Source organism: Mastigoproctus giganteus, chromosome 3, assembly GCF_048544385.1.
Source record: "Mastigoproctus giganteus isolate SK-2022 chromosome 3, ASM4854438v1, whole genome shotgun sequence".
NCBI classification, from domain to species: Eukaryota; Metazoa; Arthropoda; class Arachnida; order Uropygi; family Thelyphonidae; genus Mastigoproctus; species Mastigoproctus giganteus.
This window is the reverse complement of record NC_143577.1, coordinates 241,932,630-241,958,548: the sequence shown is the minus strand read 5'-3', so window position 1 is coordinate 241,958,548 and position 25,919 is coordinate 241,932,630. Positions and strand designations below refer to the sequence as shown.

Here is a 25,919-nt window from a genome sequence, read left to right as displayed (position 1 = left end):
TTCTCAAGATCCACTTGCCTACTGCAGAAATATTTCTGGATTAATCAGTCTTAGGAGCCAAATATATGAACCAAGTGAGTAGACACCATTCATCAAGTTCTCCAAACTAGCCTGAAAGGCATTCTTCTCCATAAGGGGAACATTTATGCTTCTATTCCAACTACAGATTCAGTTCGTTTAACAGCAAATATGAAAACCTCAAACTTCATAATAAAGTTAAATATGAAAGACATAACTGGCTTTGTGGGGACTTGAAGGTTCAATGTATGTTGCTAGATTAGAAACCACATTACACTAAGATACCATGTCTCATATGTGAATGAGAAATCAGAGCATGAACTCAGCACTGAAGGAAGTATGGCCATGCAAAGGCAGCTTGGTAAAAAGTTTAAAAAGTACTGAATACAAGGGTGTGTGACCTAATGAAAGTCCTATTACCTCTACTTCATAACAATTTAAGATTAATAAAGCAAGAAATCTGTTAATACAAGGATGGTAATTGCTTTAAGTAACTTTGCAATCAATTTCCAAGTTTATATGATACAAAACTCAAAGAAGGTATTTTCACTGGGCCATAGGTAAGAAAGTAGACTTCAAATAAACAAATTGAAGGGACAATGACCCCAGTTGAAAAAGGATGGACTTGCTTCAAAAATATTGTTCACAACTTCTTAGGAAAAAAAAACAGAAACCAATTATGGAAGTATCATTGTACCTGTGCTCAATAAATATCAAAATTAGGATATAAGACAAACCTGCAGCTAATTTCTTGCATTTCCTACATAGACTTTTTTCTGCAAGTCTTGGTTCTGTCAGCAAGGAACAGGGTGAACAATTCTACCAATATATAAAGGAGAAAGAAAGAATATACCATGATGACAGAATGTACATGATAGAAAATTACTGTTGATATTTGAAAATGGAGACATTCATCTAAGATGAAATGACCTAGGATTTATTCTAAGAAATATGGTAAATCTGCATCTAACTGTGCACTTCTGCATTAATATTCTTCTATTTTCTTCACTCTTTGAGTTTTGTCCATTTTATTATATAAAAAAAGTACACATTAATCGTACAAGTTAAATAAGTTCATAAATAAGTTAAATAAGTTTGTATAAGTTCATACATCCCTTTCCTTTTCCTAAGATGTGGAAAATCTTAATATGACACAAAAAATGGATGTCAATTTTGAAATCAGAATAGCAAATTTAGGGAAGGTAACAAATCAGAATGAAAACCTAATTTGATAAATTTAAATTTGCAGGCTTCAAACTTTTAGGAATTTTTCAGATATAATAATATGGATAGTGGAATTCAGTAAGATGTTTGTCAAATTCTTATCAATTTCATTACTGAACTATCATTATTATAAGTATAATGAGTTGACGGAAGTATATCTCAAAAAAAAAAAAAAAAGACTGAAGCATCACACAAAATGTATAAGAAGACCACATTCTGGCAGCAACAATAAGCATCCTTACTCTAGAACAGAAATAGCACAAGTGCATAAAACGTACACCTTGCCACTTTAGTCTTTGAGAGTAAGTGATATGAAACACACATTTCTCTGTAATGGGGAGAGAGCATTTCCATCACCCTGTCTATCCCCAGTATTTTAATAAAATTTCCAGATATATGCAATATAAATATATGATAAAATGTGTTGTCATTAAAACTACAGCACATAATATTCACATCTACAATGCATAATATTCACCTCTTACTCACCAGAGAGTTAATAAGGGGAAGGACAAAAGGACAAACCAAAGAATTTAAAATACAGCATTTCTGTATATGTGAATGGGTTTTAAAACTAATTACATTTCAATGCACTAGTTGAAATTTTTAATACTTTTTTAAATTTATTTATTTAAAATTTCCACATAAAAACTGTACAGTACAGGTGTCTCGAACATGCATAAATACAATGAATAAAGTGATTGTAAGTATTGTACATCATTTTTATCTGACAACATATGAATTATTAATTAAAACAAAGTGCAGAGAGATTAAATCTCAATTTTAAAGATACTGACATGATTAATATTTAGGTTTTAATCCATCAAATTAAGTTTATAAAAACAAGACAAAAAATAATAATTTAAATAATCAGTGTTAAAAAATTATGAATAAAATCAAAGCTAAGAATAAGACAAAAGTCAATTAACAGCAATATATATACATGCATATGAGGTGTAGCTATTAAAAAACAAGACTGCATGCAGCCACTGCATGGCAAGCACTACCTGTAAAACAAAGGCACAGCAGTTGACCTTGAACCTTTCCTATATGTATGTCAAGTCACATTTCAACACATTCGCTTTGCAATGAGACAGGTTTTTGTTACCTTGTTGCTACAAGGTAACGAAAACCTGAGAGACAAAAGAATCGAACAATGAATCAACCTCATATGTTTGACAAAACTAGAGAAAACATCGGCTGAGGACGAGCTGTTAGGACAAGTTTATGGGAAAGATACTATGCCAAGAGCAGGCATGTCTGAATGGCATAAAATATTATTAGAAGGAAGATAGAATGTAGAAGATGATGAATGAGCAGGCTGTCCTGTATCCACAAAAACATAAAAATATGGGTCAGGGTAAGAATATTGATTAGAAGTGATCATCGTTTAAATATTAGAATGGTTGCATCAGAACTCAATATGGACAAAGAAACAGACAAATGTTAACTGAAAATTTAGGCATTAGAAATGCGTGTATGCAGCAAGGTGGTACCAAAAATTTTGAATGAAGATCAAAGGATGAAAAGACTCCAAGTTTGTGAAGATGTTTTGAAGAAGATCCAGACTTTCTAAGTAATGTAATTACTTGCAATTAAAGTTGGCTGTTCGAGAATGATTTAGCATTATTATGGCTGAATACGTCTCACCAAATAAGATTATTAATCAAACATGCTACATTGAAGTTCTGACAAGGCTGCATGAAAAAATTCGAAGGAAGAGACCTGAACTGTAGAAGGATGGTTGGATGCTCCAGCACACAATGCGCACACTCTCTCTTTCTCTCTCTCTCTCTCTGCCAGTTTATGGCCAAAAAACAAATCCCTGCATACCCAACTTGCCAGACCTAGCCCTCTTGTGACTTTTTTTTCCTTCTCTTTCCTAAACTGAAAAGTGTACTTAAGGGAACCCATTTTTAGTCCACTGAAGAAATTCAGAAAAAATGATTGAATATGTTAAAAACACTTGCAGAAGATGACTTACAGAAATGTTTCTGTGCTTGGAAAAAAAAAACAAATTGAACATTATGTATGTGCAAGCCAATTTTGAAGGGAATAATAACTAGTAAGCTACAAAATATTTAATTATATTTATTTTATTGCAACAGTCTCAATATTTAGTAGCAACACCTCGTGCACAAAACTAGAGAAAAAATTTATGTAGAAATAAATGAAGACATTAATTTAAAAAAAAAAACAAGGTGATGTACAGCTCCAAAAAACTGAATAACAATAGTTAAAACTATTCAGTGGAATAAGTGAAAGATGCCCTTCTCATTATTAAAAAAATAATAATTTAAAAAAGTATGCGAAATATAAGTAACCTGACAATAAGTACATAGTTGAGTAATGCACACGTTTGAACCTGCATGACTGTTAAAATAAGGTTAATGATTGTATTCATTGCCAAATTAATTAAATATAAACTCCTTTGACCTAATGGTCATGCTCAAATATAGACAAGAACTTTTTTTTTTCTTTTAATATGGGAATTGAAGGGCACTCTAAGCTCCTTTCACATACCAGTTATTTCTGTCAGCAACAGGATTGTTATTGTTATTTGGTTTTTAGGAGCATTAGCAACTAAGGCCGTATTGCTCCGGGATATGCGGTGGTCATTCCCTGACCTTTCCGCATCCTCCGTATTTGGTGTCAGCAACAGGAGTCCCAAAGTATACACAGATTAACATTCAATCTCCCCATCCAACAAAAATCACCGTATATTCAAAACAGACAGGCCACAGACAATCAGTATAATGCAACTTCCTCTATGAATCACAATGGAGATCAGAATGTCCAGATCCCTGAAGCAACATCAGGGCTAAGAGTATACAGTTCCCACAAATATCTGATGAAAGTATAGTCTAATTACAATCTTCCTTGTATTACATTTGTTGCTGCTGCCATCGAGTCTCTCTCTATAGATAAATACATCCCATGCAGTTTTTAACTAGCCCAAAACCTCAAAAATCTGATGTTAAAGGTCACATACAATACTTTGGCCATAATGTAGAATAATAATCCCCTACCACTTACTTTTGTGCTTACTTTATTCTTTACTCTGTTTAAGTCTTATATACTTATATGTGGTGATTATAGTTTCTCCTACTATTCAGCTTGTACTTCTAAGAGAGGCTGCTGCCATTCCATAAAAATGTTTCTGTTCAGATTTCATGCAGAGTAGAGTTCTACATCTCATACTTCCTACAACAAATAAATGATGCTATGACGTCTGAGCAAATTTTTTAAACTTCCTATTATCATACAGCAATTTACCATCACTGAAGTACCTAATCACTAAATTACCATCAAATCAACAATCATGCAGGGAGCATTTATTTTGCCACTGACGAATTTATTAAGGAAACTTAAATCTAGATAGGTTGAAGACTGTAGAACCTATCACTGGCCATTATAATAGTATTAAGAGAAACTGGTTTAGTCAGGTGAATAAGTTCAATTTTGATTGGTGAAAGTTTATGATGGAAACGAAAAAATTACAATCTTTCCTTCAAAATGATTTTATACCCATTTGATCTACCTACAAATATCCATGTAGAATAAATGAATGCATTAACAAACAAACCTAAACTGAATTTTTAATGGTCAATACATATATACATGTAACACAACTGGAAATACAGAAAGGAAAGAAAATCTTTACATTTATGAAAAGTAATCACTTCACTAATTTAAAATGCAGATACAATGATACCCTACGTGCAAGAACGTATGCATAACTTTTCAACACACTCCATATGGTTTACATATGTAATATTATAACTTTAAAAAAATATCAGAAAAGATACATGTGCAGCTAACTCCACAGTTAGCTGCACATCATCTTTTCTGATATCTTTTTCAATAATAAAAAGTTTTGAAAGAAACTTAAAAATTAACTGAATGTGAATGAAATCAGAATAAAGATAATTTTCTTCTGGTTGAAGCAAATAAAAACCATCTGGACAAGCAATCGCAAATGCTGAATGCATGATTAAATGAAACTCAAAACCAACTGCACATTTAGCATGTTTTTTATTTGCTTTAATGACCTTCTGGATGAAACAAAAATTAACTACCACAATCACATATGCTGAGCACATGTAATTGAAATGAAAACCAAACCAAACCAACTGTGCAGACACTTTTGCTTTTCATTTGCTTGAACAAATTCTGTCTGAAAAGTGGTATTTTCCAGTTTTCATTCAAGTTAAATTACAGTTTGAAATTAAGTATCCTTCAAAACCTTTCAACTATTGAAAAAAAATCTTAAGAAAGATATTATGTGCAACTATCCTGTGAATTCACTTTTTTTACTGTATTTGATTGACTTTGGCATTCAGAAGGTATTCTGTATTGGAAAAACATTACAGGTACATATTTTTGAGCATAAACTTGACTGAAATCTATATAAAAAAAATGGGGTGAATTTTTACAAAGACAGTTAAGGTCATGAGAGATTGATATATCATGTCTGTAAATTGCATGTGTGCTATGACCAGTCTGCCTGATTCGCAGGATGAAAAGTCTATAAGTTTTTAGGAGAAAATGCTATGCATCCCTCACCAAAGAACTCTGGTATTATGAGTTGTGAAAACAACTCATAAAACTTTCTCCAAAAAAAAAAAAAATAAAAAATAAATAAATAAATAAATAAAAATAAAAAAATTAAAACTTTAAAAGATGCTTTCCACAAATGTTACATAAAACGTAAAAGCTAACAGGTGCAAATATGAGAATTAATGTTACTAAATAATCCTAAATTTATACAGTTCTTCTGAAGAAGTAATCTAGCTTGAAAGGTTAAATTATTGATGAGAAAAAAATTGTTTCATCATCACAGCTACATAAAGCTACCGATCTATTTTTTAATGAATCCAGAGAAAAGGTACCATAGAATAAACAACAAACTATTTTCTCAAATGATCAATAAGTAGCAAAGAAGTTTTTCAGGCAACACACAGATATATAACACTCCTCCAAAGTTAACAGGATTTTTTATGCCAACAACAAATTGACACATTTATATTTTTTTTTCCAGGGATAAAGTTCAAAATTGGTAAAAACTTACCTTTAAATCACAAGTTGTGTTTAGAAGAAGATTGCTTGGCTTAAGGTCTCGGTGAAGCACATTTGCTGAATGAATGTACTTAAGTCCTCTTAAGATTTGATAGAGAAAATAACAGATATGATCATTACTCAGTTTCTGAGTCTTCAAGAGTTTGTAAAGATCCGTTTCCATTAAACACTGTACAATATAACTGATTATGTTGAGGAAAATTTTTGTTAAAACCATAAAAATCTAAATAATGGAAGGTTAATAAATGTGACAATTCATATAAGAGCTGTGCCACTACTTTTAAAATGATTACAAAAAAATAAAATAAAAAATAAAGAAAATAATATACAGGGTGTTTCAAAAATGATGGTCAATAATTTAAAGGTGAAAAGTACAAACTAAAATAAGCAAAAAAAGTCCCAGCGAACATAGGGGTCGCAAATGAACCGTTTTCGAGATAATGCACATTTTCTGGTAAGAACCACCACTGACTATAGAAACACTAGTTTAGGAAAAAGCTGTGATCCTTTGATAAGGGTGGTTTTATTAAACAAAAGATGATACATTTTTAATTTCTGGTTGCACCACAGGATTTTATATGTTACAGGATGTTCTTTCTAACACCCTTTCCTCTACATCAGGCGTTATGCTTCTGGGTCTACCTGCTCGTACTCCATGTGCAAAGTGCGCATGTTCTCTAAGGCGTTAATGTACCCTGATGAATGTGCACCTGTTGGGCTGCCTTTGGCAGGGAAATACTTCTTGGTACAAACGTGCAGCTTCGAGTGCACTGCCATTAGCTTTACCATACATGAGGTGCATGTCTGCATACTCTTCATTGATGTAATCTCTTTCCATGTTGACTACTATCCTTTGATAAGTACTAGTATGCCTGCTACATCTCAGAGCATTGAGAGAGGGGAAACAGAGAGAGAATGAGCATAACCTAACCTAAACAAACAAATCAGTGGTGGATCTCAACTCTATACAGTTCATCTTGCCAGTGGTGGATCCCAACTAGAAATGTGCAATATCTCAAAAATGATTCACTTAAGGACCATGTTTACTACACTTTTTCTGCATATTGTAGTGTGTACAGTTCACCTTTAAATTATTGACCGTCACTTTTGAAACATCCTGTGTATATATATATATATATATATATATAGATATTTTTTTTTTTTTTTTTTTTATGAAAACACCCAACACAAGAGGTATTAGAACCTATAGTACTCAGTACCATGCATGACTTGGAGGTTGAGTAGATGAAAGAAGATATTTGTTGACATTAGACTTGAACTTCTGAAGACTGTAATTTTCAGGATATACATATGAAGGAAGGTTGTTCCAGAAAAGGGCAGATGAATGAATTAACGAGGAAGATGAAAAGTTGGTTTTGTGAGTCTGAAGTCGGACAGTAAATGGATGACCCTATCTATCCATTCTTAGCAAAAGCATATTGGCGCTTCCGTAGCCAGGTGGGCAGGAGCAGCAGTGCGTAGCACACACTTTTTGATTAGACCGGGGTTCGAGCCCGTGACCACCAAATACAGAGGGTGCGGAAAGGTCAGGGAATGACCACCGCATATCCCCGGAGCAATATGGCCTTGGTTGCTAATGTTCCTAAAAAACCAAATAACAACAACAAGCATATCACAAACTACAGATTACTCATAACCTGAAAAAGTGGCATTTCTCTTTACAGCCAGTATTTCTTCCTTCCCTCCAAACAATTATTAACCCTATACCCTACTTTAGAACAGTCCCTATATATGGAAATGGTTTTTCCAAAATCCCAAACTAATTCAAATATCTTTTCTACAACCGTTTCTCCTATACAATATATTTAATTCAACCACCACTGTCTTCTAAATCAACTAAAATGTGTAGTGACCATCCAACATCCACCAATTAAATTAACTAAACCTTTCCTCCTTCATTCATTCTATTTACATTCCTTGGAACAATCATTTTTTAGATGTATTCCTGGAATTTGTGTAGGTAGTACATATGAAAGATGCACTACTTTTTTTTTTTTTTTTTTTATGAAAACCTCAAACACGAAAGGTATTTAGAACCTATAGTACTTAGTACCGTGTTTGGGCTGGAGGTTGAGAAGATAAAAGAAGGTATTTGTTGACATTAGACTTGAACTTCTGTAGACTAATTTTGAGGAAATACATATGAAGGAAAGTTGTTCCAGAAAATGGCAGTTGAATGAATAAACGAGGAAGATGAAAAATTGGTTTTATGAGTTTGAAGTTGGACAGTAAATGAATGTTGGCTGGTGGCGGCACATGTTTGGACTGTTTTGAAAGAGAGAGTGGGAATTATAGAAGCCAATTCAGAAGAACATTGCCCATGGAAGTATCTGTAGAAAAGGCATGCAGCAGTAACTACATCTGTGAGACAGCGAATGGAGAGACTCTGTTAGAGAGGAGTCATTAATTAACCTAACTACCCTCTTCTGAATGGAATCTAGAAGCCTGAGATAGGTTTTGGGGGCACCACCCCAGATGTGGGAACAATATTCCATGATAGGGCAGATTTGCAATTTGTACAGAGTGAACAGTTGTTTGGAAGAAAAGTAACACTGAGAGCGAAAAAGAAAACCAAGTTTTTTAGATGCAGAGGAAGCAATATTTGTAATGTGCTTGTGCAAAGAGAGATTAGAAGTCAGGGTAATCCCCAAAAGAGATATATCATCCTGCCTAGAAATCGGAGTGTCACCAAAGATAAGCTTAGGAGCAAAAGAATCCTCTTTGAGAGATATAACACAAGACTGAGCTTTAGGAGGATTGACATCAACTAAGTTGTCTTTGCCCCACCGGAGAATTACCTGGAGATCGGCATTTAAGGAATTGGTAGCAGATATTCAAGAAGCTATATCTGATTGAGCAGGGCAAGGTTTCTCAAACTGGAAAGTGGAATACAATGTGCTATCATCAGCAAAACTAAGGATAGGATTTCCAGTCAATGGAGAAAGGTCATTAATATGGGAAACACATGGGAAACAGCAACCTCAGAGCAAGGTATCAACTCTGTGGTACTACACTGACAGTGGTAGAGAATGAAAGGGACTTGGGGGTGGTTGTGCAGGCAGATATGAAGTTCTCTGAGTAGTGCAGATGGGCTGCAAGAGTAGCTCATGGAGTATTGTCAATGATATACAGGAATTTTTCCAGCAGGGATAAGGAGGTGATTATTCCATTGTATAAGGCGATGGTCAGGCCACACCTAGAGTACTGTATACAGGTCTGGAGGCCTCATTTCAAGAAGGATGTAGAGCTGCTGGAACGAGTACAGAGAAGGGCAACAAGATTAGTGAATGGAACAAAGGGGTGCTCTTACGAAGAAAGGCTTAAGTTTTGCAAATTACAGCGTCTGGAGACTAGGCACCAGCGAGGTGATCTGATAGAGGTGTATAAAGCCTTGAATGGTTTAAGCATGCTCAATGCTGATGGGATTCTTCCTCTAGCTCAGAAAAATCACCTGAGAGGGCATAAATTCAAATTGAGGAAAGACAGATGTAGGATAGACGTGCGGAAATTTGCCTTTAGCCAGCGGGTGGTTGGTTGGTGGAACAGACTTCCATCCCTTGTGGTGGAGGTTGACAGTCTAAATAAGTTTAAGGCTCAGCTGGACAGGTATTTTGAACGAACAGAGGGGTGAAGTGGAAGTGGGTTTTTTTTTTTTTTTTTTGGCTGATGCTGCATAAGCTTGCTTTCTTGCATCAAATGCCTCTACTAATGCTAATGCTAATATACAAGCGAAAAAGAGTGGGGGAAAGAAATGAACCTTGGGGGACACCAGCATTAGTGGAGAAGTTAGAAGACAGAGAGCCATCTACTATCACCCTCGGTGAGCGGTCAGAGAGAAAACTGGATAACCAATTATAAAAAACAGTTGGCAAACCATAAGACAGAAGCTTGTTTAGAAGACCTTTATGCCAAACACGATTGAAAGCCTTTGAGATGTAAAGAGCAACTGCTTATGTTTCACCGAACTTTTCCATTGAATTTGTCCATAAATGGGTAACATAAGCCAGAAGATTGACACCCCACCAAAGAATCGACACTGACGGAATCCATACTGGTGATTGTTGATCAGATGGAAGGTTTATAAGTAGTTTAAGAGTTGGCAGTTAATTGATTTATCCATTACTTTAGAAAGAGTAGAAGTAACTGCAATGGGACGATAATTGGATGGGAGGGATTTGTCACCCTTTTTAGGAACTGGCTGGATATGAGCAAATTTAAAAGTAGAAGGAAAAACACATTTGGAATAAGAAAGTGAAAAAAGGCGACAAAGAACAGGAGTAAGTTCAGGAGCACAGGTTTTGAGAACAAATGGAGAAATACCATCAGGACCTGGAGCTTTCTTAGCATCAGATTCGTCAAAATCCTTCTGACATCCTTTTAACATTAGCATTAGTAGAGGCATACGATGCAAAAAAGCAAGCTTATGCAGCATCAGCCAAAAAAAAAAAAAACAACCCTCCCATTTCATCCCTCCATTCGTTCGAAATACCTATCCAGCTCAGCCTTAAATTTGTTTAGGCTATTGGCTTCCACAACAAAAGATGGAAGCCTGTTCCACTAATCAACTACCTACTGGCTAAAGGCAAATTTCCACACGTATTCTACAACTATCTTTCCTCAATCTGAAACTGTGCCCCCTCAGGTTCTTAGTCTGAGCAAGACGAAGAATCCCATCAGCATTCAGCTTGTTCAACCCATTCAAGGCCTTATACACCTCAATCAGATTACCTCGCAGGTGCCTACTCTCCAGGTGCTGCAATTTGCAGAACTTAAACTTTTCTTGGTAAGAGCATCCTTTTGTTCCCCTCACCTTGCCCTTCTTTGTACTCATTCTAGCAACTCTACATCCATCCTACAATGAGGCCTCCAAACCTGTACACAGTACTCTAGGTGTTCCCTGACCATTGCCTTTTGACGGAAGACCACAGGGGCATTGAATGGAGCATGTTGGGAATGGTGGGAGGCATTTTACCAAGATCAATACATGAGTTGGAAGAAAAATGGGATGCTAGCAGCTCAGCTTTATCCTTGGCAAAAGTGACAATAGAACCATCTGGTTTTGACAGAGGTGGGAGCAGAGATGGGCAAAAGTTGTGGCCAATAGCTTTGGCAAGAGACCAGAATGCTCGGCTACCATTAGGGCAAGAAGCAAGTTTTTTTACTCTTAGCCTCTTCAAAATTTAGTTTGGACTGATTAATAACTGCTTTACAATTGTTGTGAGCTCTGGCGTAAGCAGAAAATGAAACTGAAAAATTGGAAACAAGCCAATTATGATATGCAACATTCTCTTAAACAGCCTTAGCACATTTATTGATAAACCAAAAGTTTAGACAAAGGATGAGATTTTAAAGTGGAGTGTGGAATGAAGGATTCCATTCCAACAAGAATAATTTCACTGACACGATCTGAGCAAACGTTGACAGTAGAGGTTTTAAAACAGTAATCTGACCATGGAAACGAAGAAAAGAAATGTCGCAGGTCATTCCATTTTGCATTCTTGTAATGCCAAAAAACAAGAGGTTGGGAATAGCCACGAGATAAAGGCTCCATTGGAGAAGAGACGACAATCACCAAGTTGTGATCTGAGGTGTACCTAAAGGACCACTCACTTCAACCGCATACTTAAAAGGGTTTTTTGTGAGAAAAAGATCAAGCATGTTGGCTGTATGGTTAGGATTGTCCGGTATTTTGGTAGGTAAATGAACAATTTGTGCTAGGTCATTTGTAATTGCAAAAGCCTCAGCATCTTGACCAGCTGGGTCGGTGTGACTAGAAAACGGAAGCCAGCTGGAGTTGTGAACATTAAAATCACCAAGTAAAATTACCTCACTGTTAGGAAAGTTGGACTGGAAAAAGTCAAGCTGCAAAGAGAGGAAGTCAAAGAGTTCCAAGTAACTAGTGGAGTTGGGAGAATGGTAGAGACAACAGATGAATTTGACAGAATGAGGCAGAGATTTTAAGCCAGAGAAGATCGAAAAGAGGAGATTCCAAATTACCAAATCTCTGATAGGGAATATCGAAATGGACATATGCACAAGTATCACCTTTTAGGTGAAAGGAATCATACAGCGAATAATTTGGGCAACTGAGATGAGCAGTGGTTGAATCAACCGATAACTGAGATTCTATGAGAAAAAGTACATGGGGTTTGCCAGACTGTTAGTGGAAATAGACATCAATGAGATTAGAACTGAGACCACATATATTTGTGAAATGAACTAGGAAGTGTTTGGGAGGTTTAGATCTTTTCACAGATAAGTTTGTTCTAATACAGGCATGTCAAACACACGCCCCACGGCCCTCCAACAAAAAGGCTGCAGCCTGCCAAGGTTTCTTGAAAATCTTTTTTTTTTTAATTAAAAGAAATGGAAAAAAATACTAACCAAGTTTATTTTTATTTTCACATAATTTATTTCGAATTCTACATTTAAGCAATTTTCAATGCAGCGCTCGAAAAAGAGAGAAAAGATAGGACATAATGTTTCATTTTTAAGCCTCTGCCTGCAGCTTCGAGTACTACAGACCGCAAAGTGTTTGCTCAGTTGTATGTTCGTGAATTATATTTTTAACTGTGTGCAGTTAATTTTGTTTTATTTGTATTAAATTATAAAGACACAATGATAAACATTATGACAACCACTAATACCAGTATGAGTAAGAAAAGAACAATCGAAGAAGAATGCCGTAACTTCCAAGAGAAATGGGAGCTAGACTATTACTGAATACAGAAAAAGAGCAAAATAGTATGCTTAATATGTAGTAAATGTATTTCAGTCTGCAAAGAATACAATATCAGGAGACATTATGATACACATCATAAAGAAATCTATGATAAATATGTTGAGAAACATCATGAAAGTAAGTTGTAAGAATTAAAATCGATTCTTAAAAAAGCAGCAAAACTTGTTTACCAAACTTTCTGAGGAAAATTCAGCAGCTGTAAAAGCTAGTTACTTGTTATTACATTTAATTGCAAGCAAATCAAAACCTTTTACAGAAGGAGATTTTATTAGTGAGTGTTTAATTAAAGTAGCAGAAGTGTTGTGTCCAGAGAAAGTAAAAAGCTTCAAAAGTATAAACTTAAGCAGAAACACAGTGGCTAATAGGATTCATGAAATAGCTGAGAATTTAAGAAATCATCATCATCATCATCAGCCATTTTCAATCCACTGCAGGATGAAGGCCTCTCCAGCAACTTTCCAGTTCCTTCTGTTTTGAGCACTGGCCATCCATTTACTACTCAAAAACTCACGAATTTCATCTATCCATCTCCGCCTTTGTCTTCCAGGTTTTCTTCTAGCTCCTCTTGGGTACCATTCTGTTATTTTCTTAGTCCATCTGTCATCATGTCTTCGAGCTATGTGTCCTGCCCAAGACCATTTTAGTTCTTTAGTTTTGATAAGAATGTCCTTTACTTGAGTTTGCTGCCTAATCCATGTGTTTCTCTTCTTATCTAACAGTCTGATTCCCAATATAATTCGTTCCATTCTTCGCTGTGTAGTTCTTAGCTTCTCTTCCATTCTTTTGGTGAGTGCCCAAGTTTCACTTCCATAAGTCATGGTGGGGAGTATACATTGATTCATTATTTTATGTTTCAGACAAACTGGGATATTGCTCTTCAGTATGTGACTATATTTCCTGAATGCTATCCATCCAAAATTTATTCTTCTCTTGACTTCCAGCCATTTATCATTATTACAGCTAATAACTTGTCCCAGATAAGTATATGACTCCACCTTTTCAATTACTGCTCCTTCAATCATTATTTCCCTTTCCGTGGCATACTTGTTCATCATTACTTTTGTTTTAGCCATATTCATCTTTAGTCCAAAATCCTTACTAACTGTGCATAACTGATTAAGATTTTCCTCTAATTCTTTGGAATCGTGGCTTATGACCACAATGTCATCTGCAAATCGTAAATGGTTTAGGTACTCTCCGTTCACATTGACTCCTTTCTGCGACCAGCCTAATCTTCTGAAAGCTTCCTCAAGGGCAGCAGTAAACAGCTTCGGAGATATTGTGTCTCCTTGTCGAACTCCTTTCTCGATTTTAAATTTCCTACTGTCTTTGTCTAGTCTAATAAAGGATGTAGCACTCTCATATATTTTCTTCAAAATCATAATATATGGAGTATCTATGCCTTGTCTTTCCAGTGCCCGAAACATTGCCTTATGCTGTATGGAGTCAAATGCCTTTTCATAATCCACAAATGCCAGGCATAATGGTGTTTTATATTCATTTGCTTTCTCCATTAGCTGTGATATTACGTGAAGGTGATCCATAGTTGAGAATCCTGTCCTAAAGCCAGCTTGCTCTTTTGGTTGATTCTCATCAAGTATTCTTTCTAATCTGTTAGTAATGACCCTTGTGAACAACTTGTAGATATGGGATAACAAGCTAATTGGTCTATAATTTCCAATTTCTGATTTATCTCCTTTCTTATGCAGCAAAACTATGATTGCATTATTCCACTGCTTAGGCATCACACCTTTTCTAATGCACTTTGTGAAGAGCCTTGCCAGTTTTTGTGTTATGTCTCTTCCTCCCAATTTTAACAACTCTACAGTAACTTCATCTTCCCCCGGGGCTTTCCGATTCTTCATTTTATTCAATGCATGTTCTACCTCATCAGGAAGAATATCGGGTATGTCGTATGTGTTGCTACTTTGCAATCCATCTTCCTCACTGCTGGTGTCATTCCCTCGCTCCTTGTATAATTCTCTATAGTAGTCTTCTGCTATTTGAATTATGCCTTCTCTGCTGTTTATAAGTACACCATCGCTATTCTTCAGTTTCAATATCATTTGTCTTTCTGTATTACTGCTCATGGCTGCTGATTTAAATCCTTTGTTTTCCCTTAATGCTTGTTCTACTTTTCTTGTGTTAAATCTTCTTATGTCCACTCTGAGTCTCTTTCTAATGGCTTTGCATAACTCAGTATACTCAATTTTCTCCCTGTCAGTGTTTTTCTTGCTCTTCATTTGTCGTCTTTGGTTCATCATGACAAGTGTTTCTTGACTAATTTTTTCTTCTTTGGATTTCTGTTTCCCTATAGGTTTCTTGGGCTTTATCACTTTCAGAAAGTCGTAATATTCGTCGTCGATATCGTGGTCCTGAGCAGTCTGCAGAAGCTCAAACTTGTTCTTAAGTTCCAGTACATACTGCTTTTTCTCCTCCTCTGTTATTTCAAAGACCTTTGTATTATTTACTCGAGTCAGTTTTTTCCTTTCCTTTCCTACATCTATATCAAGTGTACATCTTACCATTCTGTGATCACTTCCAACATTTACCTTATTCAGGACGGTAACATCATTCACAATATATCTTCTGTTAGTGAGGATGAAGTCGATTTAATTAGTTGTTAATCCATTTGGACTCTTCCATGTCCACTTTCTGTTCACCCTTTTCTTGAAAAAAGTGTTCATTACTGACATTCCTTGAGATTCTGCAAATTCCACAAGTCTTTCACCTCTTTTATTTCTTTCACCAATTCCAAAATTTCCTATAGTTCCTCTTTCTGCACTTGTTTGCCTTTTTCCAACCTTAGCATTGAAGTCGCCCATAATAATAGTGTAGTGGGTTTTCTGCTCATCTAGAAGGCTCTCAATTTCAGTGTACATTTCTTCAACCTCTTCATCATCATGGCTCGATGTTGGTGCATAAATCATTATAAGCACAGATTGTTCATTTACCTACAAGAATACCGGACAATCCTAATCATACAGCCAATACGCTTGATCTTTTTCTCACAAACAACCCTTCTAAGTACACGGTCGAAGTGAGAGGTCCTTTAGGCACTTCAGATCACAACTTGGTGATTGTCTCTTCTCCAATGGAACCTTTATCTCATGGCTATTCCCAACCTCGTGTTGTTTGGCATTACAAGAATGCAAAATGGGATGACCTGCGAGACTTCTTTTCTTCTTTTCCTTGGTCGGATTACTGTTTCAAAACTCCTGATGTCAACGTTTGCTCAGATCGTGTCAGTGAAATTATTCTTGCAGGAATGGAATCCTTTATCCCACACTCCACTTTAAAATCTCGTCCTTTATCTAAACCTTGGTTTTCCAATAAATGTGCTAAGGCTGTTCAAGAGAAGAATGTTGCATATCGTAATTGGCTTGTTTCTAATTCTTCAGTTTCATTTTCTGCCTACACCAAAGCTCACAACAATTGTAAAGCAGTTATTAATCAGTCCAAACTAGAGTTTGAACAGGCTAAGAGTAGAAAACTTGCTTCTTGCCCTAATGGTAGCCGAGCATTCTGGTCTCTTGCCAAAGCTATTGGCCGCAACTTTTGCCCATCTCTGCTTCCACCTCTGACCAAACCAGATGGTTCTGTTGTCACTTCAGCCAAGGATAAAGCTGACCTGCTAGCATCCCATTTTTCTTCCAGCTCATGTATTAATGAACTTGGTAAAACACCTCCCACCATTCCCAACACGGTCCATTCAATGCCTCCTGTGGTCTTCCGTCAAAAGGATATCAGAAGGATTTTGATGAATCTTGATGCTAAGAAAGCTCCAGGTCCTGATGGTATTTCTCCACTTGTTCTCAAAATCTGTGCTCCTGAACTTACTCCTATTCTTTGCCGCCTTTTTTCATTTTCTTATTCCAAAGGTGTTTTTCCTTCTGCTTGGAAATTTGCTCATATCCAGCCAGTTCCTAAAAGGGGTGACAAATCCCTCCCATCCAATTATCGTCCCATTGCAATTACTTCTACTCTTTCTAAAGTAATGGAGAAATCAATTAACCGCCAACTCTTAAACTACCTAGAAACCTTCCGTCTGATCAACGATCGCCAGTATGGATTCCGTCGGTGTCGATCCACTGGTGATATTCTGGCTTATGTTACCCATTTATGGACTACTTCAATGGAAAGGTTCGGTGAAACACAAGCAGTTGCTCTTGACATCTCAAAGGCTTTCGATCGTGTTTGGCATAAAGGACTTCTAAACAAGCTTCCATCTTATGGTTTGCCAACTGTTTTTAGTAATTGGTTATCCAGTTTTCTCTCTGATCGCTCACTGAGGGTGATGGTAGATGGCTCTCTGTCTTCTAACTTCTCCACTAATGCCGGTGTCCCCCAAGGTTCAGTTCTTTCCCCCACTCTTTTCCTCTTGTATATCAATGACCTTCTTCCATTGACTGGAAATCCTATCCATAGTTTTGCCGATGATAGCACATTGCATTCAACTTTCCATTTTGAGAAACCTTGCCCTGCTCAATCAGCTTCAACTTCTCGAAAATCTGCTACCAATTCCTTAAATGCCGATCTTCAGGTAATTCTCCAGTGGGGCAAAGACAACTTAGTTGATTTCAACCCTTCTAAAACTCAGTCTTGTCTTATATCTCGCAAAAAGGATTCTTCTGCTCCTATGCTTATCTTTAGTGACACTCCAATTTCTAGGCAAAAGGATATATCTCTTTTGGGGATTACCTTGACTTCTAATCTCTCTTGGCACAAGCACATTACAAATATTGCTTCCTCTGCATCTAAAAAACTTGGTTTTCTCTTTCGCTCTCGGCGTTACTTTTCTTCCAAACAGCTGCTCACTCTGTATAAATCGCAAATCCGCCCTGCCATGGAATATTGTTCCCACATTTAGGGTGGTGCCCCCAAAACCTCTCTCAGGCTTCTTGATTCCATTCAGAAGAGGGCAGTTAGGTTAATTAATGATTCATCTCTAACAGAGTCTCTCCACTCGCTTTCTCATAGACGTACTGTTTCTGCTGCATGCCTCTTCTACAGATATTTCCATGGGCACTGTTCTTCTGAATTGGCTTCTATAATTCCCGCTCTCTCTTTCAAAACAGCCCGAACACGTGCCGCCACCAGCCAACATCCATTTACTGTCCAACTTCAAACCCACAGAACCAACTTTTCATCTTCCTCATTTATTCATTCAACTGCCGTTTTCTGGAACAACCTTCCTTCATACGTATTTCCTGAAAATTACAATCTACAGAAGTTCAAGTCCAATGTCAACAAATATCTTCTTTCGTCTTCTCAACCTCCAACCCAAGCACGGTACTAAGTACTATAGGTTCTAATACCTCTCGTGTTTGGGGTTCACATAAAAAAAAAAAAAAAAAAATCTTTAGCTTGTACCTCTTAGAAATCTTGAGTATTAGTCTTGAGTTTTAGTCAATGATATCCACATTTGAAGCTTATTCTATTGCAATTGACGAAAGTACAGACATTTAAGATATTGCTCAACTGGCTATTTTTATTCATGGGTGTGATGTGAACTTGAAAGTAAGTGAACAGCTTTTAGAAATTATTCCTATGCATGATACAACCACTAGAGCTGATATTTTTGGTGCACTCATGGAAATTCTGAATAAATATAAATTATCATTGAACAAGTTGGTTTGTCTTGCAACTGATGGCGCACCTGCCATGATGGATGTCGCTAAGGGTGTCGCTGCAAAACTAAAAGAAACATGCAAACAACATGGTAATAATCATTTTGAACATTTCATTGCATTATTCACCAGCAAGTATTATGTTCCAAGGTTTTAAATATCGGACATGTGCTAAAAAAAGTCTGCAAAATTATAAATTTTATTCGAGCACATGGACTTAATCAACAATTTGTTTCATTTCTGGAAGACATAGAAAGTGAATAAACTGATCTACCCTATTATACAGAAGTTTGATGGATTTCGAGTCAAAGTCTTAAAATGATTCTTCAAGCTGCTGTTTGTTGTTGTTTGTTTGTTATTTGGTTTTTAGGAGCATTAGTAACTAAGGCCATATCGATCCAGGGATATGCGGTGGTCATTCTCTGACCTTTCCGAAACCTCCGTATTTGGCGGTCACGGGCTCGAACCCCGGTCTAATCAAGAAGCATGTGCTACACACTGCTGCTCCTGCCCACCTGGCTACGGAGGCATCTTCGAGCTGCTGGATGAAATCGTAATGTTCTTGGAAACAAAGTTGTTGTTGTTGTTGTTTGGTTTTTAGGAGCATTAGCAAATAAGGCCATATTTCTCCGGGAATATGCGGTGGTCATTCCCTGACCTTTCCACATCCTCCGTATTTGGTGGTCATGGGCTTGAACCCCGGTCTAATCAAGAAGCATGCGCTACGCACTGCTGCTCCTTCCCACCTGGCTACGGAGGTACCCATGTAAACAAAGAATTATGAATGTACTGAACTAAAAGATGTACAATGGATAAAGGATCTGGCTTTCTCAGTTGACATTACAAGTCATCTTAACCAACTTAACCTTAAACTTCAAGGAAAACATCACATTGTTACAATGTTATTTGATAATATTAATGTTTTCAAATAAAAACTATTACTTTGGTGCAAACAAATAGAAAAAGAAAAATTACCTCATTTTAAAAGTTGCCAATCTTAATTTACAGAATATACACACCAAATTAAGTTGTTAGAAATGGAGTTCGATAAAAGATTTTCTGATTTCAAAAATTGTGAATTACAGCAACTAAGTTTCTTAAGTTTCGTCTTTTTACTTCGCCTATGTCTATTGATATTGAAATTGTTGATGAGAGCTTACAAATGGAATTTATTGAAATCCAATGTGACTCTTTGCTAAAGCAAAAATATACGGAAGTTGGAATTCCAGACTTTTACACTTATTTACCCGTAGATCGATTTCCAAAAAATGTTAGCTTTCGCTACAAATATACTGGCTATGTTCGAGAGCACATACTTATGTGAGCAACTCTTTTCTTCAATGAAAAATAACAAAACACCAGAAAGGTCAAGATTAACCAATAACCATCTATCATCAATCTTAAAGATTACATCAGCTCAAGACATTCAACCAAATTCTGATCTGCTTTGTGGAAAATGATGCCAAGTGTCCTCTAAAAAAATGATTGATATAATAATAAATTGTGGTTTTATTGTTTATTTTTTATTAAATATTATAAAGTATTTTTAATTTAAAAACTAACATAGGATACAAAACAGATTATCTATATACTAAATACAGTAATTCTAAAAATTGTATTTTGTTTATTTTTTTGAGTATTGAAGGCATGTGGCCTTCAGCCTAATGCAAATAGCTTATATGCCCAAGGTGCAAAACAAGTTTGACATGCCTGCTCTACTAGTTTGACAATTCATGGTGTATTCAATAGTAAGAAAATGTGGGGGAGAGATGCTGTATGAAGTAATGAAATTTTTGGATATGGCATACACATGGTAAGAATATAGCTAGATCGATCCTTGACATAACGTGGCCTCGACAATGCCCCCCCCACCCTGCATACACACTACTCGGACTCCTTCCAGTCACTATCTGGCAGAGTAGAGGTAATGAGATTATATACTAGCTTATCCAGAAGCCTCATAGAGAGTTACTAATAGGTTCGGTCCAGTGTACTAACTAGCGACTGGCCTGCGAACACTGTTTTAGAGCTGTACCCTCGAAATGTAAGGAAGTTTGGATCTCGCCATGGTGTTCATCATAAACTCAAAAGACATTAATCGTACTGCATTGTGGAAGAGATGGGGGAGGGTTGACTGAAACTTAGCTCTGGAGACTAAATATGGGTTCCACCACCTCAAGCCTCCGATAAGCAAAGTGTTGGTATTGTACCGGCTGATGAGAGTCTATCTTCAGTTGTGCCCCCATATCCGCTGATTCAGTTACCTGCGGTTAATCACGGAAAAAAACTGAAAAAACCTAACACATACTACTCGTGTGTCCAATACAATGCTTCCCTTTATTTTTTACGATGTTGATTTTAAATCGAATAGCATCCCTTTATTTTTTACAGTGTCGTGTATGGTTTGGTCACCAACATTATAATGGTTCTTTAGAGATTTAATGGATGCACTATTTTCAAACTTTTGAATAATTTCAAGTTTTTGTTTAATTTGAAAGCACAACTCTTGCATCTGCCCATCATTTTTGCGATTTTTAAACAAAACAAACAAACAAAAAAAAAAAAATCCGACATCCTTGACATAAATAACGAAACAAAATTTGTCCTTTTGCGGTACGACGGAACACAACAATCAACGCAATGCACTAAATCAATCTAAACATTGTCTCTTTCTTTTTTTGTTTTGAGCGATAGGTGTGATGACAGCAGGGGTTGCAAGATAATAGGTACACTAATCTCCCAATGACGACTTATAACGCCAGTTCCTGTCGCTTATTTATGACTTGCAAAATATCTGTTTATACATATTCTAGTTATTACTTGAATTTTATGATATCTGGTTGATTTATTATTATTTTTTTTATTTTGAGTCTTGAAGTGTCCCGGTTAATCCAATCCAAGTAAATCGAGAGTGTGCTGTACTTTACTATTACCGTATTTAATGTTGGTAATGTCTTACTGTGTATTTAATTTATCAATTAAATTTTATTACATGTATATACATACAAGAAAATCACATTATACATGTGGTCAGCAGGTGTTTGCTTATATCCGCAGTTTCAGCCATCCACGGCAGGTCTTGGAACGTATCCACTACGGATACAGGAGTCTTACTGTGTATATAAATATATATATATAAGTATAAAAAAGAAGTAAGTAAATAAAAGTTGTAGAGATAAGAGAAGAAAGTAAAAAGTGCGAAAGAAGAAAGAAAAGAAGGGTAGGGGAAAAAAATTTAATATATATATAAAGAAGTAAGTCAATATTATTATACAAGATATATGTATAATTATATTGTTATATCGCACAATCCTGGTGCTGTTTTCAAGTATCAACCACCAGAATTTCCCAACAAGACGACAATATAGTGTCTCTGCCTCTAACATAAAGTACATACCATGGCAAAATATAATTACATCAGAATATAGTATTAGGGAGAAGGAAAAAAAAAAAAATTATATGAACCCAAAAAATAGTTATAAACATAAATGAACGATGAAACTAAAACAAAGAAACTGAAACCATTGTTGAGAGTAGACAGGCTAATGGCAGAAATGCATATAAATGTATATAAAACCTATTTATATTATAGTGTTTATAAGCAATAGTATAGCAGTTTAGCTAACAGGAGGCAAAATTAGGTAGGTAAGTAATGTCCAGTGCCGTTAATAGCAAGGACAAAAATTGCACTCCCAGATAATCCGAGCTCCAACTTTATATTCTTCAGTCATATACTGTTCACTTTTTTAATGGAATATTACTGAAGAAATTCTGTAGGTGATTACTTTGGTAACTCTGTGAAGTTAAATTTCTTGTTAACCAATTTTGATCAATGGCCCAAGGGATTCTTATTATTCTTTTGAATAAGAATAACATAATATTGTTAATAGAAATATGTTAATGGAAAAATTATTAAAACGCAGACAGCACACTACTGCTAATACTTTCTCTCTTTAATATGCATGAATTTTGACATTTCATGACTGATTAAATTTATTGTCCAAAACACCAGCAATTTCGAAGTTCCAAGTTGCTGGATTTTGGACATTGTGCCTATACCACATATACAGGCTAAATTCTATATTTAATTACTGTTTACACTCTTGATACATCCCTTATATATATATATATATATTCAAGAAAATTTATCTGTAGTCTGCCACTGACTGTATTTATCTCCTTGTGGTGGATTCCCCTCCCTCCCCAGCTTAAAGCTCCTTTGTATCTGCTAGTGATTTAAATGCCTAGTTCATTACCTCTAACCACATTCAATTTTAGAGACAAACCTTAGCAAAGGTGCAAATGTAATCTTAGTTCATGCCAGTACCCTGAATCTAATGATTAAGATGTGAAAATTAAATTATTCCTTCATCATACAAAGGATACACATCTTTCATCTGTTCTATTGTTGGAGCCCTAATGATGTCTCTAATATCTATTATCTGAAAAAAATAAATAAAATAAATAAATAAATAATAATAATCAACTACTCTAAGAAACCAATATACACTGGAGTGCTAAATTAAAGAAATAACCATTTAAATGTGAATATCCTTAGCCGAGTGGTCAGGAGCGGGAGTGCAGTGGCACACGCTCTTTGAGTAGACCAGGGTTCAAGCCCCTGACTGCTAAATACGGTCGATCTGCCAACCCACACTGGACCAGCATGGCAGATTATGGTCCATTTCCCTCAGCATGAATTGTTGAGGAGGCTTCCATCCTGCAGTGGGTTGATAATGGCTGCAATTTATTTATCCTGAAAACAGGCAGAGAGCAAAAAATTTTACAGGGGGATACTGCAAGGCCATCATAACAACTGAATAACTAGCTAAACACAAATTATTTTTTTACATTATAAAAATCCAAGAAGTTGCTATCAGACAACAGTATAAGGACAATATAAAAATGTTATCACAGGCAGAGATGATGAGGAGAAAGAGTATACAACAAGCTTAGAGAATGAGAGCAGAAAGACTGCAGGTTCAAAAAGCAAAAATGAGTATAACACAGGAGTTAAATGACAATCTTTCACACACACACACACAAGGAACATGACATACTAAGAATGAAAGGTAGAACACTACTCTGCAAAAGCAATGTAGTATCTTTCATTCTTAGTAAAAATAAGTATATGCATCCAGTTAAATATCATGAAACATTGCATAATTATTCTAACACATTAAGGGTGGAAGTTCTCCACCTTCGCCATCAATGAATTCCTTCTCTTCAGATTACATTTGTTTCTATATTCTCTCTTGATATTTATCATTTAATTTGATTTTTTTAATAACTCAAATTTATCCATGCTTGAAATAAATAACCACTTTGCTGTGTCGGGCTTAATTGTTTGAAATTACTGGAATAGACCACACATTAGAACCCTTCTTGGTAGGCTGTGGAGTAGGGGGAAAATTTACAACAGTAACAGTTAATAAAAAGTTATACGTGATACAGCTAATTTGGGGGCAACATTCATCAATGTTGCCCCCTAAATAGCTGTACATAAATTTCAAACAATTAAACCTTTCCACACAGCCATATGTAGGTTTAATTTAATTATTTTTTCCATCCTCAGCATAATAACAAGGACTATACTTGATCTTAATAGTAATGCAGCACTGCACACTGAAAACCAGTCAATTTATGTCACCAAGCAACAAAAAAAAAAAAAATTTCTCAATTTGTGGATATTTTGTAGAGAAGGGAAAAGAGCCATAGCTTCCCTATACTCTCTTACATAGTTTCTTAATTTGTGATCTCAACCGCTCATAGCTAGTGAACATTTATTAAAGATAAGTAGACTGATTCTATTATTTAAAAAAAACAAAAGAGATAGTTTTAATATAGTTGGAGAAGGATGTTACATGGTGGTTTCCATGGAATCTAGATTTCCATAATGACCACTCTTATACCACGTGAATATTAAGATAGTTTGTTTTGCTTTTAACGATATCACTATACATTAAAGTAACATTTTAGGATCCTTGACAGAACCCATTCTCAAGACCATATATAGGCTGTTTTTTAAGGACAGAAAGAAAATGAATAAATCAAATTATTATTATATTAAAATTAATATTACATATACAAAAGTTCTGGTGGATAATTAATTACTTGTAAAATAATAAGAGAAGTTTACCTCAATATAGTACGTAAAACATTATAGCTCTGGTTCATATTACACACAATTTATACATAGCGCATTATATATTATTAGTTTTTACCTATTCTATTCAAATGGAGCAGTATAATTACCAGGATAAATAAAATAAATTGAATAATTGAAATTAAAGTTAGAATTTCTTACTTCAAATGTCTCAATTTCGACTGTACATTCTGGAAAGAAATGCCATCAACAGTTTATTTATACATGAGGTTTCTAATTAATTTTCCAATAACAGTATGCCAAGTAGAATAGCCTGGATTCAGTGATTTTTTTTTGTTGAATTATAGTCTTGAGGTGATGAACCCAAACCTCACCCTAAGATCCTCTGTGGGTTGTTGTGCTGCCTATTTCAGGAGGTGGTGGGAGGTTGAGATTACACTATTCTTCTAGTATTTGGAGTTTTCTTTCTTTTTTCTTCAGGGCTTCCTCTATTGTCTTTTTAAATATGCTTGTTGGTTAAATTTAACCCCTTGTTTTCTGTTTACAGAAGTGGCTTCAAATGTTTTATTTATAAAGAATGCTTCCTTAAATTTTCTTTTGCTGTACTGGTGGTCTGTGGAAAGGACTCGAGTATTATTGAACTGCCATATGTCCCCACATTGGAATGCATACAGGGCTGTGTCAGATTTTTGTATCATCCCATAATGAACGTCTTTTTTTGTGTTCTTTAATTCTGGAAATGTCTTCTTTATGACTACCTTATGTATGTATGTATGTACTGCCACATTTGCAGTCTATTTTGTAAATATGGCCTCTAGGATTGTTGGGGTAGCTGAAATGGAGTTTTAGAATCTCTTTTATGGATGTTGACCCCTGCTTGAAGAAAGTGCTGATTCTATATTTCTTTGCATGTTTTGCTATCTTTACACTAATGTTAGATATATATGGTATGATATATATGGTGGGTCACTTGCTATTACTTGGACGAGGTTGGTCCAAGGTCTTGGAGCTGTCCTCTATTGTTTTCTTAATGATATTTTGGGGGTATCCATTTCTAAGGGCTAGTCTGGTTATAGTTTCAAGTGCCTGTTGGAGGTTT

At 35.6% G+C, this 25,919-nt stretch overlaps 1 protein-coding gene across 1 annotated transcript in view; it reads right to left on the bottom strand.

The window, feature by feature from the left end:
- rl (Mitogen-activated protein kinase rl) overlaps positions 1-25,919 on the bottom strand; it is a 142,264-nt gene that overhangs the window by 55,728 nt on the left and 60,617 nt on the right. The window contains exons 3-4 of the mRNA XM_090370973.1: positions 23,101-23,156; positions 6,314-6,503 (exon numbers count right to left, since the gene is read on the bottom strand). Coding sequence (XP_090227099.1) covers positions 6,314-6,503; positions 23,101-23,156 — 246 coding nt within the window. The remainder of the gene's footprint in view (positions 1-6,313; positions 6,504-23,100; positions 23,157-25,919) is intronic.